General features: G+C 58.9%; 1 protein-coding gene across 3 annotated transcripts in view; it reads left to right on the top strand.

The window, feature by feature from the left end:
- The window catches only part of RAB26 (RAB26, member RAS oncogene family), a 32,851-nt gene extending 17,160 nt beyond the window's left edge, over nt 1-15,691 (top strand). For all 3 annotated transcript variants that reach the window (XM_042798303.1, XM_033005670.2, XM_042798304.1), the window contains exons 3-9: nt 7,366-7,407; nt 8,234-8,300; nt 9,710-9,762; nt 12,041-12,106; nt 12,272-12,328; nt 12,771-12,847; nt 13,128-15,691. In XM_042798303.1, the coding sequence (XP_042654237.1) occupies nt 7,366-7,407; nt 8,234-8,300; nt 9,710-9,762; nt 12,041-12,106; nt 12,272-12,328; nt 12,771-12,847; nt 13,128-13,230 (465 nt within the window). In that variant the 3' untranslated portion in view covers nt 13,231-15,691. The remainder of the gene's footprint in view (nt 1-7,365; nt 7,408-8,233; nt 8,301-9,709; nt 9,763-12,040; nt 12,107-12,271; nt 12,329-12,770; nt 12,848-13,127) is intronic.
- The last annotated feature ends 78 nt before the right edge of the window (nt 15,692-15,769 follow it).

Raw genomic sequence — 15,769 nt, 5'->3', positions numbered from 1 at the left:
GTGGGGGGGGAGCTGCCGCCGACCGTCCCCGGGCGGGGAGGAGGGGTGCAGCCGTGGGCTCCATCCCGTCCTGAGATCCGACCGCGTTCTGGGAGCTGCAGGGATGGGCTGTAGCCTTCCTGCTGACGGTTGCTTTTTGGTGGCTCCGACCCCCGGCACGGCTGTAGCAGATCCTATCCTGTGGATTTTTTTGAAGGGCGGAAAACCCAGTTTCCCCGGCTGCCCGCGGGGCTGGGGCACGGGCTCGCTCCGACGGGGCGGCCGCGTCTCCCGCCTGTTGGGATGAGCCTGAGCTGCCCCGTCGGGCTGAAAAGCGTCGAGAGTCTCCGGTGTGTCTGTGCCTCCTTCAAGGAACTGTCCCCTTGGTCGTGGCCTCGGTGCTGAGACGGAGCAGCCAGGCTGGGGGGGGGAAAGCGTCACCGGCCCGGCTGCCGCGGGCGATGCCGAGAAGCAGAGCATGACTTTATTGTAAAATACATGATCCTAACCAGATCCTCTTACCTCTAATCTGTCCCTAAGACAGGATTCTCTACTTCTTGCCAGAAAAACCTTTTTGTGTGCAGACTGATGTGAATGGGAGATGATAAGTCACTAATTCTTCCGTGTGTCTGCTCTAACAAGCGCCTTGACTTCTCCTCTGCAGGGCTGGCAGCCAGGGAGATGTTAATTGTGCTTTAATGTAGCGTGCACGGCTCTTGCCAAAGGCGAGAGCTGCAGCCACCCCCGGGGCGTTCGCTGGGTGCAGGGAGGGGGCTCGGGGCTCGGCGGGGCACACGGAGGGTCTGCGCCCACCCGGAGACCGCGGTTGGGGCGATTTATATCGGGCAGGGCTTGCGGCTTCTCCCCTCTCCTGTGTGTGGGGCAGGGAGAGAGGGGACCCGGCGGAGGGGACAGCGGAGCGGGCGCGAGGTGCCGCGTTACCGCGTCTCTGCTGCAGGCGGGAGTGTGCAAGTCCCAGGGAGAGGAGAAACAAAATTTAAGAAGAAAAAAAAAAAAAAAAAAAAAAAAAAAAAGGCAGAAGTTTCTATTTTTAGCTGCGGAGTGCAAACGCGCAGTGCTGCCGAGGAAATTCATCACCTGCCCTGGAAGATGAATGGTTGGGTTTTCTCTTCAGGCAGATCTATGGGACGGGGTGGAGGGAGCCGTGGCGGGGTGTGCTGGCTGCCCGGGTGTCCCCGGCTCTCCCGGGGCTGCTCGGGCATGTCACCGGTGGTGGCACAGCTGCTCCACAGCGGAGGAGGAGGAGGATCATCAGAGATGTTCCCAGTGCCTGGGCCATCCTCCAGCAGGACCGCATCCAGCCCGCGTCCCTGCCCCGCTCTCCCTGTCCCCAGCAGCTTCCCGCAGGCCCCGGTGCGGTGTCGGGCTGTTCCCTCCCTTCTCTTGCAGGGAATGTGCTCTGAGAGGGTTTTTCCCCAAGCTGGCTGCGAGGAACACCGGCGCTGCCCCGGGAACCGGGGATGGGCAGAGCATCCCCGCCGCCGCGGGCTTCGAAAACCCCCGTGAACTTGAGATAAGAGCTCGGCCCTGCTCTTTTTGCTCTGGTGTCTGCTCACGGTTGCCGAAAGTTAAATATTTATTTCTTCCCGGTTACTGTTTGTCTTGCTGAACAGATCTTGATTTCGGAAGCGCGGATCCTTGTGCAGTATCAGCCTCCTGCTCTCTTCCCTTGTGTTACCCCCAACAGAAATAGCAGGAGGTTTTAAACCCAGCTGCTGCCAGGGCAGTTTCTCTGATGAAAGCAGCTTTTTTCTCGAGGTGGGGTCCTCCACGATGGCCTCGGGCACAGCCGAGCTTGGGGCTTCCCTGTGGCATCGGGCCGGGCTGCCGGGGGGGGGATTGGCAGAGCCAAAACCTGCCGGGTGCTCGTGCTGGGGGGGCCCCGGGCTCGCACCGAGCTGCTGCCGCGCTCCCTGGGCCGGGGTTGTGCACAGGTTGTAAATAAATAATGCAGAGCTGGGGAGTTGGAAAAGCTCCGGCTCCTCTCCTGGACGGTGCATCCCCCTGCTGCCGTGTCCCAGGGCCCCCCCCCCCAGCACCCCCTCTTTGTTCGGGCACCCCGTGTTGGCCAACACATCGGCGCTGATGCTGGGAGCTGCCTCGGCCGCCTCCGGCATCTCTGGAGCGACCCGCGGTGCGAAGCCCGTGCCGAGAGCGGGGCCCGCGGCAGCTCGGAGCGAAGGCACCGAAGGCGGGGAGCAGAGGGGGGCCTTCCTCCTCCTCCTCTAGAGCAGCTCATATTTTCTAATTTATGGCTGCATTAAGGAAGCGAGTGCTGGAACCCGACAAAATGACTCTCCCAGGCTGCAAGCAAACAGCAATTCAGTGTTTCTCTTTTTTTTTTTTTTTTCTTTTGTCATTTTCTCAAATGAAAATTAATTTTTTTTCTTTTTCGCTCTCAAAAAAAATCACCCAATTTGGCTGCTTTAATTTTGAGGGACCGAGTTTTTAGAGCCCTATTCGTACCGAGGGGGCAGAGCGGGGGGCTGCTCCCCGAGCCCTGACCTTGGCAATGGGCCGGGCTGCCCCTGAGCCAGGCTGCTGTGGCTGGAGAAGATGCTGAGCTGCCAGGACCAGCTTGCTGGCAGCGGCACACGCGTGTGTGGGAAAACTTCAGGGTTTTAATGAGCAAATTTAATGCAGTGTCCTGCTGTTTTGGGCAGATTTCCATATCGATCCCTAATCTATTTTTGCAGCCGCTTTTGGAGGTGGTGTTTATTTGTCTGTCTGCTACAGCCCCATCACAACTGCATCCCAGCTCCTCCCAGCGTGGCAGCGTTTGTGCTCGCGGAGCCAGGGGCCCCCTGGGCTTTGCCAAGTGGGAATTTGGATCCAGGTCCTGCCTCAGCACGGGGCTGGGGTCCCCCAGCATCCCTCCAGCCCTCTCCCCCGTGCTGTACTGGCTGTTTTTCCTCCTGGATTCCTAAAAATAAAGGCTGCCCCAATTTCTGACCCGCTTCCCGCCGGGTGCTCCGGGGTGGCGGTGGGGACCTGGCACCCCCCCGGCCGGCGCGTGATGCCGCAGCCCCGGTGACATTTGCCGGGTGGCTGCGCTGGCAGTCCCGCAGCAGAGCCGTCACCGCCGCTAATTAACTCACCAGTGCCCCAGCCGCCTTCGGTCTGGGTCGATCTATATTCACTAATGCAGTTTTTTTCCCCTTCTCGCAGGAACTCGCCCCCGGTTTGCCGCGGGGGGGGCTGCCTCCAAAGCGCACTAATGACTTTTTTTTTTTTTTTTTTTTTGCTTTTCCATCGTGGAAGTGGAGATGGGGATGGCCAGGGGCCAGGACCCCCCGCCCACCCACCCCCCCCCCCCCAAGTTCTGGGGATGAGCCCACCGCAGCAGAGGTGCTGGCACAGCCGTGGCCCTGGCAGCGACAACGGGGGGACGAGTGTCCTCAGTCCCTACCAGGACCCCCAGCCCCTGGGCTTCTCCCCTCTCCAGGCAACAACCCCAAAGGTTTGGGGAGGAGCGGGGCTGCAGGCTGGGCTCACTGGGGTCCCCCCCCACCGCTCCCCAAATGCCACCCGTCCCCTTTCCTCCTGTCGGGGCCACGCGTGCTGGGCTGCAGCCGTGCCGTGCCGTGCCGTGCCGTGCCAACCCACGCAGGGAGACGCTCGGGCAGCTGGGGGGGATGGCGGTGGGTGCTCCTGGGCAGCATCGCGTATCCGATTTCATTTTTTAAGGCTTTGATTCAGGAGTTAAGGCGTGGAAAAGCCAGGAAGAGGCCAGGTTGCGGGGCGATGGCACACCCTGGGTTACGGGGCAGTTTTTGCTGGGGTGGGCTCCGGCGCCTGCAGACGGGCCGGGGTGTGCCGGTCGCTCCCGGGGTGGTTCACCAGGACCCCGTGGACCGGCGTTACCCCAACTGCAGCTGCTCACGGCTGGCCCCAGCAGCGGGGGCACCTCCTGGGGTGCACGTTTCGGGGAGCACGTTCCACTCCATCATGGGCACCTTCTCCAGCCTCCTCTCTGTCGCCGAACGGCCGCTCTCGTGCCGGGGCTGCAGCCAGCGGTGTGTTGATAATGCTGCTCTTAATTGAGGACCATCTGCACTTGGTAATTTAATTTTCCCTGCATCTGCAAGGTTCCAACTTTATTTATCTGACGTCCTGAGGATTATTCAACTTAAGAGCGTCATGTTCCTCCAACAAAGGCACTCCAGGCGTTCCACTGCAGCCCCTGCTAGAAGACATTTTAATAACATTGTCAACACCCCAGGAAAAAGGACACACAAAAACTGAAATTGCAAAGGGTGACAACAGAGCTGAGTTGCGGGGATGGCTTTCCTGCCTGCTTTTGCATAGCGGGTGGCCTGCTGTGAGTATTACCTCTATTATATTAAATGGTGCAAGATTAAGAACAAACCCTGCGCAACACAACCCCTCTCATTGCGATCAGGCCTGGCAGCGTATTTCATGTTTCAGTGCATTGACACACATCGTCTTTTGTCTTTGGATGCTTATTAGTAGTTAAACCCCCCCCAGCTGTGCCTTTGAAGGGCTGCGAGTATGAAATTGAACTGCGGCTTCTTAAAAAAAGAATAATAATTGGAAGCTGGAAAGTCTATTAGCTGCGGTATGGGGGAAGACTTGGGCATCGGGTTCACGTGGCACCGGTGGGAGCTGTTGTGTGCTGCTGGCAGCAGCCCTGGCCTTGTCCCACCCCGCTCCTCCCACCTTCTGCTCGGCTTCTTCACCCGTGTTTTGCAGCCACTCGGTGCTCAGGGCAGGCAGGGATGCAGGCAGGGGTGCAGGCAGGGATGCAGGCAAGAGCTGTTTCCTGCAGGAGCATCTCTGCAAATACTTGCCCTGAAACACCGCTCTGTTCCATACCCAAACCCCGGGGAATCCAGTTTTCTCCCCAGCCTGGTCCAGCAGCACCTGGGTCCACACACAGACTTTAATTAGGTTTAAGCATTTTTCCCTCTGTCCCTAAAATGTAGGTCGGTCGTAATTAGCGCGAATCCTGCTGCTGCCAGCTTTGCTGTTAATTAAGCTCCTGAAGTGGAGGTCGACGCATGAGGTGCGGCCTCAGAGCTTCGGCTTTTTCAGCTGCTCACCAGATGCTTTGTGACGGCTTCGGCTCGGCTGGCTCATGCTCGGGGCCGGGGCCACGTTCCCTCCCTCCTGCTCTGTGGCCGGTCACCCTTGGAGCGTGGCCACGGTGGGGACATGGCCACGTCCCCGGGCCCAGCCACCCCTTGGCGCACACTCTGCTCCGAGCTGGAGGTGCTGGTGCAGCTGGTGTTGCAGGGGGAAGGGCACTTGTTTGGGGCATATTTTAATATGAAGCTCCCGGTGTCCTCGTCCCTTGCCGTTATCCATCACAGCAAGCGTCCTCGTCCCCTGGGAGAGCTGCTGGCACCTGTGCCGAGCTCCGGAGCAGCTGGGTGCTCCGGAGCCGACGGGGAAAACGCAGAGTGTGTTCCTTCCCCTGCAGCTCCTGGCACTGCGTCTCTGGCAAGTGGCTTCGGCAGCTGGTTGCCACCGACTTGGGACAGCACTTGGATGAGCATCGTGCCGGTGCAGAGCCCGGGGCTCCCAGCCCCTGCGCCTCGCGGGGTGTGCCGGTTCCTCCGGTGCGGCACCGAGACCTGCAGGTAGGACCCGGGGTTTCGGAGGGCAGGTTGAGCCCTGGAGGCGGATTTTCTGCAGAGAGGAAACCTGCCCGGTCTCATCTGTGAAACGGGTGCCTGGCAGCGCGGTTCTCCGGCGCGCTGGTGAAGGTGCAGCTCCTCTGCTCGGATTTGCTCAGCGCCGCCCGCCGTGGCCCGTGCTCCCGCCCCGGGGACGGCTGGTGGCCACGCTCACCCAGGAGCCGGCGTGCGGCGGTGCCGAGGCCTGGGGAGCACCTCGGAGCGGGGGAAACCCTCGGATTTCAGCACTTCAAACCAGCCGCTCCGGCTTCGCATCCTGGGGAAAGCCTCTGCTGTGCGCGCGGGGCACGGCGAGCCGGTCCCGACCCCCCTGGCTGGCTCCTCGAGCGCTTTTCGGCTCCCCCACCCCGCAGCTTGGCTGCCTATTTTTACCGCTCCCAGGCTGTGAATCACTTCGCTCCCTCGTCTCGGTCGCTGCCTTTGAAGGTATTTATAAACCGTGATCGTCTCCCCTCTGCCTGCTTTAGCAGACGGTGTAAATTTAGCGCTCTGGCTCACTCCTGCCCTCTCTACCTCGCCCATGTCCTCTCTGTTGGGCAAGCGTAGATGTGCAGGAGCCGAGATGCTCCCCCTGCCCTAATTAAAAACATCAAAACGGCGACGAAGAGCCTGGCGGGCCCTGTCCTGGCGTGGTGATGCGGGTATTTGGCGGTGTGGAATGCGCGGGGGGTGGCTCTCGGCACGCGTGCGCTGCCGTTTGCCCGGGAGGGTTTTGGTGGCACCGGAGCTGGTGGTGTGTCCGGTGCTGGGGGGGGCAGGCGGAGAGCCAGGGCTGAGCCCCCTCCTGCTGCTTCCGATCTGTGTCGGGGCAGCCTGGGGAGGGGAGAGCAAACGGGATTTAAATCGGTCATCACCAGAGCAGCAAGCGGCTGCTGCGCTCCCTGGCTGTGTTTTCATCACGTCCTACCCATCACCGTGCTAATTTCTGGGGATCCAGCAGGCACATGACTGTCCCCTCTGCTCCTTCCCCCTGGCACCGCTGGATCTTTAGGATTGCGTTTGATTAATCTTTGGAGAGGCTGGTGCAGCTCGCCGGGCCGGCGGTCGCTCTGGGACGCGGTCAGGATCCGTCCCCTGGCCTCGCTGGCCGGCACAGCCGCCCAGAGGGGCACCGATGGGCTCACCCTGCGGCCCCGCACTGCTCCCGGCTCTGCCAGTCACAAAAAGTTTCCCGTTGGCTTTGGGGAAAACCCCGTGAGGCAGCGTGGAGGGGCACTGCCCCCCGCCCTCCTCCTCCTTCCCACCTTTCCTGCTAAAAACAAGCAAAACAGGGAAAAAAAAAAAAAAAAAAAAGGAGAAACCGGTACTCACTGGGAGAAAAATGGGTACAAACAGCAGGGAGTTATTTTTAAGCTGCTGATTGAATATGGAGTAGTTGGCTGTGTCTTTTGAAGGCCATTAAGATGGGATGCTGACGCTCATTAATTTATTGCCAGAGGTCTTCTAGCCCGAGCCACGCGCTGCACTAAATCAGCCTTGCAGACGCGAGGGTTGAAGTTTCCAAAGAGCCGTAGCTTGCCGCACACGCGGGGAATGATCTGGCTGAGCCACGGTGCAAACGGCTCCAACAGGTCCTGGGGCCAAGAAATGCAAGTTTATAAAGCGGGGAGAGCAAATCGGGGGGGGGGAATCCACCCTGGGATGGGGGGGCCAGGGTGCTCGTGTGACCCCGGCGCCGCTCACCGCCCTTTCTCTTCTCTTTCAGAATAAGGTGCTGACGGTGGATGGGGTGAAGGTGAAGCTGCAGGTACGTCCCCGTGGCCCCGGTGGCGGCTCCCACGCTCCCCCCCCGGGTGTTTGGGGTGAAGCCCCTCGGCAGAGGAGCACCCCAGAAGCGGGTCGCCCATCTCCACCCCTTTGCTGTGGTGTCTCCTCCCGCCCCGCGACAGCCTTACGAGCCCTTTGGCCGCTCTGTGCCCCCGGCGGGGGCTGGCTGGGGGCTGTCCTGGCCGTGGTGGCCCCCGTCCCAGCCCACCTCCCTCCTTGCGGCCGGAGCCGCCGAGACCGGAGCAGCTCCTGTGGGGTTTGCCCGGTGTTTCCAGGCAGCTCCTGCTTTGGAAGGGCTGGAGGGATGGTGAGAGGGACTGAGATCCTCCGAAGGGATCCACATCCCCGGGCTCAGCCTGCGGGACACGCAGATTTTCTGTCCCCCTGCAGCCAGAGCCGCTCCAGCCCCTCGACACTCGACCGTTTCTCTGACCCCTTTGCCAGGAGCTCAATAACATTAGCACTGATCTTCCCCCGACAGCGGCGTGGCACTCGGCAAACATATTGCTGCATTAAAAACTGATAAATTAAATTAGCGAGTCCCCACGCATCCATCTGCTGGATGGATTTTCCGATTAAGGGACGTGGCGGGAGCCCTTTGCCATGCACCATCGTCTCCACGCGCTGAGGAGCGGGGAGGTGCTGCTTCAGTATTACTGCACTTGTCATTTTTCCTATTGCTGTCCCTGGAAGCCAAGGGCTGAAGCGGCTTCCCGGGGGTTGCACCGTGCCGTTTGGTGTTGGTTTTGGTGCTGGGTGGGTCCCTCAGCCCATGGCTCACCCCTCTGCTCCCGTCTGCCTTCCAGATCTGGGACACGGCCGGGCAGGAGCGCTTCCGCAGCGTCACCCATGCCTACTACCGGGATGCCCATGGTAAGCACGGCCACCTCCGCTTCCCGGGGGGGGGCAGCCCCCTCCCTCCGGCTCCTCGGGACCCCGTCTCCCAGCCGGGGGAGTCGGGAATCACCGGAGCAGTTTCCCCATAGGAAGCAGCCACCAAGGATGGAGGAGCCTCTGCGTGTCGAGGCGCAAACGCCAAGACTCTAAGGCATTGCCTGCGGTGGATTTAAGCATGTGTCGTGGTTTGGGCCTGGTCGGCAGGCAACCACCACGCAGAGGCTCTCTCTCCCTTCTCTTCCAGCAATAAGAAGGACAGAGAGCCAGGCTTGGGGTTCGAGATAGGACTGAGATGGGGAAAAAATCCCCCTTTATGATCATGAGAAAAAGGCAGACTCATTAGGGGAAGAAAAAAAGAACATACATTTATTACAGACACTAACAACACATAACAGAGTAGGACAGTGAGAAGCATTGCCACATCTTGAGAACACCTTCCCCCCACCCCTCCCTTCTTCTCGGGCTCAGCTCTGCTCCTGATATCTCTACCTCCTCCCCCCAGCGGCGCAGGGGCAGGTAATGGGGGGTGCAGTCAGTGCTGCTGCTTCTTCTATCTTCAGTGGGGGAAGTTTCTGGAACTTCTTCCCCCTGCTCCATCGTGGTCCCCCTCTCACAGGAGAGACAGTCCTCCACAAACTTTCTCCGACATGAGTTCCTCCCACGGGCCTCAGCGTTCCCCACACTGCTCCGTCATGGGTCACTAACTCCCTCCGACTGGATTCCCTCCCACGGCTGCAGCCCTTCCCGAGCTGCTCCGGCGTGGGACTCCCCCGCATGCTGCAATCCTCCCAGCGCTGAATTACAGCAGCGGGGCTGCCTTTTCCCACAAGACCCCGGCCTTCTTCAGGCACAGAACCTTGATCAATCAGGTGGAAGCCACAGGCCATAAATCGGTGTCTGCTCCAATGTAGCTCTCCATGGGTGGCAGGGAGGGGCCGCCCTGCCGTCTCACCACAGGATACGGGGGGGGGGTCTCTGCTCCGGCACACCTCCCCCCTCCTTCCTTCCTCCGTTCCCCCCCTGACCTTGCTGTTCTTGCAGCTGCCGCAACTCCTCCTCACCAGTCCCACTCCTCCTCACCACGTCCCTTCTTAAATACGTTCTCGCAGAGGCGCAGCTGATGGGCTCAGTTTCCCAAACAGAAGTGGAGCTGACTTGGAGCTGGAGAAGCTTCTCACAGGGGGCCGCCCCTATAGCCCCCTCCCCTGCCACCAAAAATCTCCACCACTCACTCAACCCAGGACAGCATATCACTTTCTATTTTACAGCAGGGACCTCGGTGGTTTAAGGCCGCGTGCGCTGCCTCGGGGGAAGGGGGCAGAGCAAGCTCTGAGCCGCGGGCTCTGCTTGGCCCCGGCGCTAACGCGGCGTCCCTCTCTCCGCAGCCCTGCTCCTGCTCTACGATGTCACCAACAAAGCGTCGTTCGACAACATCCAGGTAGGGCGGCACCCCCGGGCCCCTCCTGCCACGGGTCATGGTTGGGGGTCGGCCCCGGGGAGGGGTACGGTGGAGCTGGGAACCGCCAGCGTTTCCAGAAGGGCTGTGGTTAATGCCGGGTCTGCCTGCGAGGACACCAGAGCACAGGCAGAGAAGGTTTTGCTTTTCATAGCAACTAAAAGGGGTGATGGGAGCCACTTCACTGGGAAATCAATGCTGTGAGTAATTACAGCACCGGCTGGAGAATTTGCTCTGTTAAAAACACACGGGCAGCTTTACTGAGCGAGGTGCTGCCTCATCCTCCTCTGCACCTTCAGGTCCCAACGGGACCAAACCCGGGCAGGGGAGAGGGTCGCATCCTGCTGGATGCTCCACGTCCCCAGCAGACCTGCCCTTCCTGCCGGCTTTTGGGGGGGTCCCTTGTGCTGCCCCCTCCTCACAGACCCAGCCCCGCTGCGGGCGCTTTCAGGGGTGCCGGGGAGCGGTGTCAGAGCAGAGAGCTCTGTTAAATCTGGCAGAGGAGGAGGAGAGCAAACGCTGCCCACGACCAGGTGGCAACAGGACCTGGCCTCGGTGTCCCCTCCCCTCACGCCCTGAGCCCGGGAAGCAATTAGCCCTGAATGAATAGGATGTAATTGCTCATTTCCCAGACACCGGGGTATGCCGTGTGCGTCTGTGGCGAGCAGGCTGCGTGCCTGCAAAAACCCCTTGCTCCATAGCACAGGAGAGGCCAGGCAGCATTAACACCCCAGAGCGGGGAGCTCCTGGGGGGTCCTGCACCCCCCCTGACCCCGGGTGTCTGGAGTTGTCCCTGCTCCGGAGCATCTTTCCGTTGGCAGCCCCACGCCTGCCACCCTCCTGCACCCGCAGGCCCGTGGCGGGGGGACAGGGCACGTCCTGCCACCCTGCTCCCATGGCACCAGCACCAGGAATGTTTCCTGCAAGCTGGGGCTGGCCAGTGTTTTCCAGCCTGGGGAGCTGGATGGCTCGAGGAGAGGCATCTGCTGCTGGGAGTAACGGAGAGCGAGTGCTGGTCGCCAACCAGGTTGCGGGTCTGCGCTGGGGTTGTGATCCTGCAACGAGACAGAAAAATCACTTGGAGGTTTCACGCTGCTGGGTGACGCGGCCCCATCTGCAGCACCGGCTCTCCCGGCCCCACGGGGACGCGGGAGGGACACTCGTGGGGCTCATGTGGCCCCGGCGAGGAGGAACGAGAACCCAGGGTGATTGCGAGGTGCTGAAATGAAAAGAGGGGGCGCAGTGCCAGAAGGGAGCCGAGGGGGGGGGCTGCCGGGAGTGACTGAGCGTCCCTTGGACCAACCCATCCACGGAGCTGAGTGCCCTGAGCCCAGCCGGGGTGCGATGGGCTCCCGGGGCTGCGTCCGCAAGTGTTGGGCTCCCGCGTGTCGTCAGTGACAGGCTCTAATCCTCAATCGTCCCTCGCCTCCCCCGAACTGGCTGGCTGCTGCTGCGGGATGCGGTGGTGGAGCCGGGATTGCCCGGTGCTTGCCGTGAGCCCAGCTGGTGCTTGGAGCCAGGGCACAGGCTGCAGCAGCACTGCCCACCCAGGAGGCAGCGGGGTCAGGGATTACAGGGAATTAAGGCAGGTTTGATTAGATTAGGCTGGATTAGAGGGTGGGGAAACCACCCCGTGGCTTGGGGAGGCAGGCTCAGCCGCCTGCCGCGACGTGTGCTTGGCACGGGGGCAGCACGGGCAGGACACGGGCATGGGGCACATCCTGGAGTAAACCCTCGGCCTTATCCTCCAAAAGGAGGTTTAGTCTTAATGTCCCAACCGAGGGGGAAATTTGGGTGAAAATCCTACAAGCGCCTGTGGTCAGATGGAGCGGGCGGCAGGGTTGAAAGGCGGCTGTTGTCCTTGAAAACTGGGGCCTGGTCAGCAGCCACCGTGGGTCCCCCGGGGCACCCGCTCGCCCACGGGCTCCCTGGGGAAGGGTGTCCCCGGGGCCGAGTTGCTGGCTGCTGCCTGGCTTCTCCTGCCGAACCGCGGGGGGGGGAAGGAAGCAGCCCGTCTCCCCAGGGTGCTGCTGAATCGCAGGGGATCAGCTGCTCCCTGCCTGCTGAGTTTCTGAGATTGGCTTTTTGTTTTCCACCTAAGCCCCAGCCATCTCCTCCCTGTGTCCACGTAACGCCCCCCAGCATTGCCTGGGGACGGCGGCGTTTCACCGAGGGTGCCCAGGACTGCGACAGCTCCCCATCCTCCTCCTCTCCCCCCCAGGGCTGTTGCTAACCCCTCTCTTGGGCTGTCTCCCTCCAGGCTTGGCTGACAGAGATTCATGAATACGCGCAGCAAGACGTGGTCCTGATGTTACTGGGAAACAAGGTGAGCCCAGCCCCACGGCTTTGCCTTCCTCCCGACAGTCCCATGGTGTAGCCGCGTCGCAGCCGCCGGCAGGGAACCCCGGGAGGGCATGAGGCGGGGACAGGGGTTGCCTGCTGGTGACCTGCCAAATCATCCCAAATTGCTCTTTGCCGTTCCTGTCGGCAGGTGGATTCAGCCCAGGACAGAGTGGTGAAAAGGGAAGATGGAGAAAAATTAGCCAAGGTACGTGAGGTGTCCGTCTGCTGCGGCAGACGATCTGACCGGGGATGTGCGAGCGTGCCAGTGCGTACTTGATGATGCACACCAGTGAAATGGTGAACTGGACACCAGTTGACCCAAAATACATCTGGGAGCACTTTGCTTTTCTGCCCTTATCTTGCTCTCCTCTTCCTCCTCATCTGCTTTTCTTCCTCTAAGCTTCCACTAACATTTTTCACTGCTTTGTTCTCGAAAATTATTTCTGAAGTTGCATGAGAAACGCCTGAGCTGTGAACCCTCGCTCAGCTTTCCCTGCCCACCGCGGCAGAGCTCCTGTCCCAGGGCAGGGTAGGAGCTGCTGCGGCAGCCACCGGTGTTGGCCGGGGCTTGGTGCGAGCCGGGAGCCCCCGAGCTCCCGGGAACACACCGGGTGACATTTCTGACACTGATGTGTCTCGTCCCGCAGGAGTATGGAGTGCCCTTCATGGAGACCAGCGCAAAAAGTGGCCTCAATGTTGAATTAGCGTTCACAGCCATTGCAAAGTAAGTGACTGGTAGAGCGGCCGTGCTGAGCGCCTCTCCCGCGGCGGGGACAGCAGGCTTTGAGATAAAGGCTGGCACGGTCACCTTGTCACTCCCTGGGCTCCCACCTTCAGCTCTTGTGCTGGCAAGTCCTGGCCACCTCACAGGAGACACGAAACGTCTCATCACGGGGAGCTTTAGCAAACCATCTAGACCACGTTGAGTTCAACTGGGCAACGCCAGGCAACTTAGAAGCAGGCGGCGTAGGCTTAAAACTAACGTGTTTCTCCCCTTCCCGCAGAGAACTGAAGCACAGGTCCATGAAGTTGCCCAACGAGCCCAAATTCAAGCTCCACGACTACGTGAAGAAGGAAGTGAGAGGCTCGGGCTGCTGCAGGTCCTAATGTGCTCGGTGCATTTGTACAGAGACTCATGCCAAGTGTTTGTGCGCCGCGCTCTCTCCTCGTGGACAATGTGTGCATGTCTGTCTGTCGTGTCTGTGTCTGCCCCAAAGGTGAGCCGAGAGACATGGGGGATGGAAGCAGCAGCAGCAAAAGCTCTCTCAGATGGGACAGGCGCTGCTCCCCGAGCCCTCCGCCTTCCCTCGCAGCCGCTCGGCCCCTCGCGGGCGGGAGGTGGGTGTTTGGGAAGGGACCGGGGGGGCCGGGGCAGTCGGTAGACGCGGCTGCCTCCACCCATTCAGCAGCAGCCAGAAGCCTTATGAGGCTTCTTTAAGGTTAGTAAGAATTACGGTGTGAGTAAGGGGAACAAATGCTTCTCCCCACCAATCCGGGTAGGAAAAAGTCCCAAATTCCCTTTTCTTTCCCCGCGTCCCTGGAATTCAGCCGTTCAGAGCCCTGGCCTGGGCACACAGGAAAGACTTGTTTTCGAGGCAACCATTTTTGTAGTTGCTTACTTCTGTCTGTCCATCTCTCATGTGGTGTAACACACCTCCTCGAAGAAGGTTTCTCCTCTTCCCCGCAGAAGACAAGAGCTTAGCTGTCTGTCTGAGTAAGCTCCTGCTACCCTTCTGTTGTACAGAGATCTCCTGAAGGTTTATCTGTTCGGTAAAGGCTTTGGTTCTCTTACTTCTGCCGTTTCTAGTACTTTAATTCAGAAGAAATCTAATCTATTGCAGCTTATTCTAAATGCCTTCATGTAAGTGTGATAGCGTTTTTAGACTGCAACAATGCTTTGATATCTTCAAAGTTCTCTTGGGACAGCTCTTTCTTTTAACTGAAGAAAGCTGGAGGGAACGCTGGAGGCATTGGTTTTACAGGTTTCAGACTCTCCTGCCAGCTCTCTTCAATGGACTCCTCACTCCTTTGGTCTGTGTCAGGCATTTGGCTTTTTTTTTTTTTTAAAAAAAAAAAAAAAAAGCTGCACTTTTAAGTACAAATTTGAATTTGGATCAAGTATTTGGCCTTTGGCAGTCTTCTCATTTGAAAAAAAAAAAAAAATTTCTCATTCCACGTGCATGACACCAGGTGCCCGCTGCACTGAACCTCCCCACACTGCCCTAAATGAACCACTTGAAAATAAAATAACCCATCCTTCGCTCTCGAGCCGCCCCTGCCCCATGTTTTGCTGGGGGTGTTGGTTCCAGCACTGCACAAAGACCCTCCGCAGCTACCGCCTGCGATTCAGGCAGGCAGGGACTCCTCAGAGCTACAGTAAAATGAGAAGCTGCTGCTCAGTGGGTCCTGCGCAGGAAAAGTATGAAAAAGGATCCTAAAAGCTGGGACTTCCTCTGAAATAAGTAGGACAACTCTCTTCACCTTTACGTGCTCTGAAAGGTGGGAATGCCCGCTACAAGCGTGCTTTTGAGATTTGTTCACAGGTAGCAACAGGACACGGGGAAGGCTCTGAAAGTTGCTCGGGCACTCTCAAGAAGCGTGCGGGGATCTGGAAAACTCAGTGTTTCCCGCTGCTTTGGTGAGCTTCGCTGTGCTCCCGTGGCTGCTGCCTGAGCAGCGTCTCCTACACGAAGCCGCTTATCTTCCAGCCACCTCCATTCTCATGCTGGGCTGTGTAGCAGACGCTTGCTGGCTGAGGTGAAGAGGGAAAAAAAAAAAAAAAAAAAAAAAGGATTAGGATTTTCTGCAATCCCTGAGTTTGCAAGGTACCAGTGGTGGCATCCCAGCTGCGCAGGGAAGGGCAGAGGCACAGAGCGGTGGTCGGGCAGCCCCAGTACCTGCCCTGTGCCCAGGTCTTGCCTTCAGCTCTTTATTTTCTCAGCCTGACCTTAGCGGTGCAGCAGCAGCCCCTGCCCCGAGGTGCCAGGCGCTGCACGGCCACGCTACCCCAGAAGCTCCAGTCTAAAAGGCAAAAATAAGCAGCAGTAGTCTTAATGTTCCCAGCAGGTTGCTGCCTCCCCTCTTCCTCGCAGGGCAGGAGAGCCTTGCATCTTGCTGTCTTGGAAGAAAAAGCCGACAACTGTTAACTTACTACATGTGCGGGACCAAACCCCATTAAAAAACTGATTTAAATAAGGCAGATGTAAACGCTGCCCCTTGGAATACTTTAAATATGCCCATCAGGAGCTAGCTCTGCTACAGCAGAGACATCACGACTGCTTTTGTGGTATTAGACCTAAACTTTAAGCCAGACTCAGCCCCCAGTCACAAGTTCCTGCTGTAGGACTGGTCTCCCCAAGACTGCACTGACCTGGCCCTTAAGCGCCTCCTCAGACCGGTATTTGTCATCTTCTCACATGGGTCTTTACTGCCACCAAGCGATAAAGAATTGATTGTTCAGTGCATTCAAACAAGCCAGAGGACTCGGCATTACATGCAACTTCTCATTTTTGCTGGCTCTTGTTTACAGCTTTTGTTTCATTCCCGTTAATAAATTTTTTTAATAATCTCTGTGGCTACAATGGCTTTTTGTCTAACACACACCTGCATCGGTTAATCATTCATAGTTCTGCTCCTTCTCAAACCC

The sequence above is a fragment of the Tyto alba genome, unplaced genomic scaffold (genome assembly GCF_018691265.1).
Source record: "Tyto alba isolate M040663 unplaced genomic scaffold, T.alba_DEE_v4.0 Super-Scaffold_28, whole genome shotgun sequence".
Taxonomy (NCBI): Eukaryota; Metazoa; Chordata; class Aves; order Strigiformes; family Tytonidae; genus Tyto; species Tyto alba.
Note: the sequence above shows the minus strand (reverse complement) of the source record. Positions and strands in the feature narration are given on the sequence as shown.